The 3,413-nt window shown below is 28.2% G+C and overlaps 1 protein-coding gene across 1 annotated transcript; it reads left to right on the top strand.

Moving 5' to 3' along the window:
• The first annotated feature begins 1,287 nt into the window (after nucleotides 1-1,287).
• Nucleotides 1,288-3,133, top strand: LOC112751802 (F-box protein SKIP23-like). Its single transcript, XM_025801066.3, has 2 exons — nucleotides 1,288-1,473; nucleotides 1,596-3,133. The coding sequence occupies exon 2, from the start codon at nucleotides 1,636-1,638 to the stop codon at nucleotides 2,854-2,856; it is 1,221 nt and encodes a 406-aa protein (XP_025656851.1). The 5' UTR covers nucleotides 1,288-1,473; nucleotides 1,596-1,635; the 3' UTR covers nucleotides 2,857-3,133.
• The last annotated feature ends 280 nt before the right edge of the window (nucleotides 3,134-3,413 follow it).

Here is a 3,413-nt window from a genome sequence, read left to right on the forward strand (position 1 = left end):
CTTTATAATATTTTTTCTAATACTCTCTTATGTATATTATTATTTTTTATAAAATTCTGTTTTTTTTATATGAGTTCTTTTACTGTTATTGTTATTTTTTTTATGGAATATTTTTTTTACTTTGTATTATGATTCTATTAATTCTATTAGAATACTAAAAAATATTGAGAGTACTAAAAAAATATATTAAAATTTATTTAAATATTTAAAATAAAATTATAAGATAACATAAAATAATTATTTAAATTCATGTCTTTTTCTTTAATTTTTCATCTAAAAGTGATTTTAAACAATATAATCCAAACAATATTTAGTTTACTATAATCCATTTTAAATAAAAATGACCAAATATAAATCATGTCAATATTAACTTACTCTTTATCAAAATTAATTTTATAAAATCAAAATTAATCTGCTATTGCCTATAGGATTTTAAATGATAATGTTCAAAATTTTTTGGGTATAACAATTTACATAGACTAAGTTTAAGAATGAGATGTAATTAGATTGAGAATGTTATAATTATACAAATTTGAATTACAATTTATTTAAATATGACATTTGTCCCATACTTTATACCTTGATGAAATTGTTAAAAATTATTTGTATTCAACTTAAAAAAAGTTAATGATTTAAAAATTTTAAATTATAAAATATTTAAATTCAATTTAGCCAACTTCTTATTAAATTATATTTATTTAAATTTTAAATTTAGATCTTCTAAAATAAAAATGTTGATAAAGTGAGAAATTAATTACTGTTAATTTTATCATTTTTATGAAATATGTGTTCAACTATCTTAATCTAAGAGTAATTAATTTTTTATTTAACTACTTTATCAATTTTTTATTTTAAAAGATAGTCATTTTTAAATTTTAAAAGTTTTTTTTTTAATTTTTTTTACCAAAGATAGGAGACTCGAACCCGCAACCTCTTAATTGAGTATGGAGAGACTATGTCATTTGAACTATAATTCATTGGCAAAATTTGAAAAGATATGTGACTCGAACCCGCAACCTCTTAATTTTATAATTTTTATGAATTGATATCTAAATTTTATCTAATTCATTTTTTATAATAAATTTTAAATTTTTATCTTTTAAATTAAATATTAATTTTTAATTATTTTTAATATATTAGACACTATCTTTTAGATACTATAACTATAATAATAATAATACCAATTTTAAATTATATCATTCAAAACTTCTTTGAGCAACCGCTAATTCAATATTTAAATAAGAAAATCCTCTATATAAAGTGTAACCCCAATGCAAAAGCTCTTCCGCCTTCTTTTCCATCTCTAATTATCCTTCCTTTCGCTTCAAATCTTTGTGGAACATCAATTCCGTTCACATTCTCTCTTGAACTCCCTCTTCTTAGTCTTATATATATATATATATACAGCTTCTTCAACCAACACTTTCATCAGCATCGGCTTCGGTGCAGCACAGAGTGACTTTTTTTTCTAGGGTTTGGTTCTGACGATTATTATGAATCCTTTTTCGTGTTTGTAGTTTAATTTGTGGGTGGAGTGAATTGACGTTTTATTTTCTATGAATTTTCAAATTCTGACCCTTTTTTTTTGTTTTCAGATCTGACTCTTTGTAACTCAACATAGCTTGCGTCAGAGACATGGACGAGATTAATCGATGGGCAGACATTAATGAAGATTTGTTTAAAGAAATTTCAAAACGGTTCCATGCCTACGATGATTACATCCGGCTTCGATTGGTTTGCAAAGAGTGGAGCTTGAAACATCCAAAGATTCCCAATGGAAACAAAATTCCGTGGTTATTGTTACCTGACGAAACTGTCAAGAATTATTACTACGAAGACGAGGAGATTCATCATCTCATGCAATTAGGTGCTGCAGATGATGAAACTCTTGATACTTGTGCCCTTGAAGAGAAAGATATTTACCATATCATGCTGTCAGAGATGCAGTCGTACAACAAGTTCATTCGCGGTTCTGGTCATGGATGGTTGATTGTCCAATCCATATCTGATGGCACTATACAAATGTTAAATCCATTTACAAATCGTAGTTTGGATCTTCCTCCAGTCTCAACTTTACCCACTATAATTGATTTCCAGCCTGATAATCATGGGGATGAATACACAATGTGGGATTTCCGTGACATTAGGATCACCCTGGATAGAGATAGAACACATAGATTCCAAGTTGAAAAGGTTATTATAAACTCATCTCCTGAGCATGACATTGAAAATTTTATGGCGGTGGTGATATTCGGACCTAACCAGCGATTGGCCTTTTACAAGCCTGGCAATATGAGATGGGTAGAATTTCCAACCAGAGATAAGGAGTTTAATGACGTAATATTTTTCCAAGGAAAGATATATGCCATAAACAATGACGGGCAGCTATATGAATTTGATACAAACACAAGAACAGGGCTTAAGGGAGGAATCCATGAAACCAGACCTCCATCTGAAATTCCAGTAGGCCCTCTCAGGCTTAAATATCTTATTGGGTGCACCAATGGAAGTTTATTGATGTTGACAAGATATGTTAACCTTCCCTTGGGGAAGGAATTAGGGACTTCCAAATTCGATATCCATGAGTTAAAAAGAAACGGGAAAGAATGGTCAACATTAGATAATTTAGGTGATTATATACTAGTGATTGGATATAATTCATCTGTTCAAATTTCTGTGCCTTTTCTAAGCAAAGGAAATCAGATTTGGTTTACAAATAACCAAATGGAGTTGCAATCATCATTTTACGATCCTGTTGCCCAAGATATCGGCATCTTCGACTTGGACCATGGAAATTTCCAGAGAGTATTGTTAGATGTGAAGTTTTTTTGTCCTCCTGTTTGGTTGTTATCCTAATTCATACTCCTTAAGCTTTTGTCCTTGTACTTTAATCTTTTCATATTTCAAGTCTTTTAATTTGTTTAGACTATTTATTACATATCCTTGAAATGTTAGTTCTCCCCGTATGGTGAATTCATGCTTGCAATTGAAGCGTCTCTTCTGGACTTGGATTGGAATAAGCAATGCTCACGGCTTATACTTGTCTTTCATGCATTGCTAGCTAATTTCAAACATAGTCCACTTGCTTTAGATTTTTGTAATCCATGATTATTGATTACCTTTGAATGGAACTATATAGTATGTGTTTGGATTACAGTTTATAATCGGAAATTTGTATAAAATTGATTTTGCAAACTTAATTTTGATAAAAAGTAAATTTGTGTTAAGTGATTTATGTTTGGTAATTTTGTATCAAAATTGATTATAGTAAAATAAATGTTGTTTGGCTTATACCATTCAAAATTATTTTTAGATAAAATTTTACTAAAATAGACCTCAACTTAAATAATTTTTTTATATTATCCTATCATTTTAATTTAGATATTTAAATAGATCTTATTAATTAATTTTAT

Source organism: Arachis hypogaea, chromosome 15 (assembly GCF_003086295.3).
Source record: "Arachis hypogaea cultivar Tifrunner chromosome 15, arahy.Tifrunner.gnm2.J5K5, whole genome shotgun sequence".
Taxonomy (NCBI): domain Eukaryota; kingdom Viridiplantae; phylum Streptophyta; class Magnoliopsida; order Fabales; family Fabaceae; genus Arachis; species Arachis hypogaea.

Bases quoted from the DNA above. Each gene is read 5' to 3' on its own strand.
- LOC112751802 (XM_025801066.3), top strand. From the start codon at position 1,636: ATGGACGAGATTAATCGATGGGCAGACATTAATGAAGATTTGTTTAAA.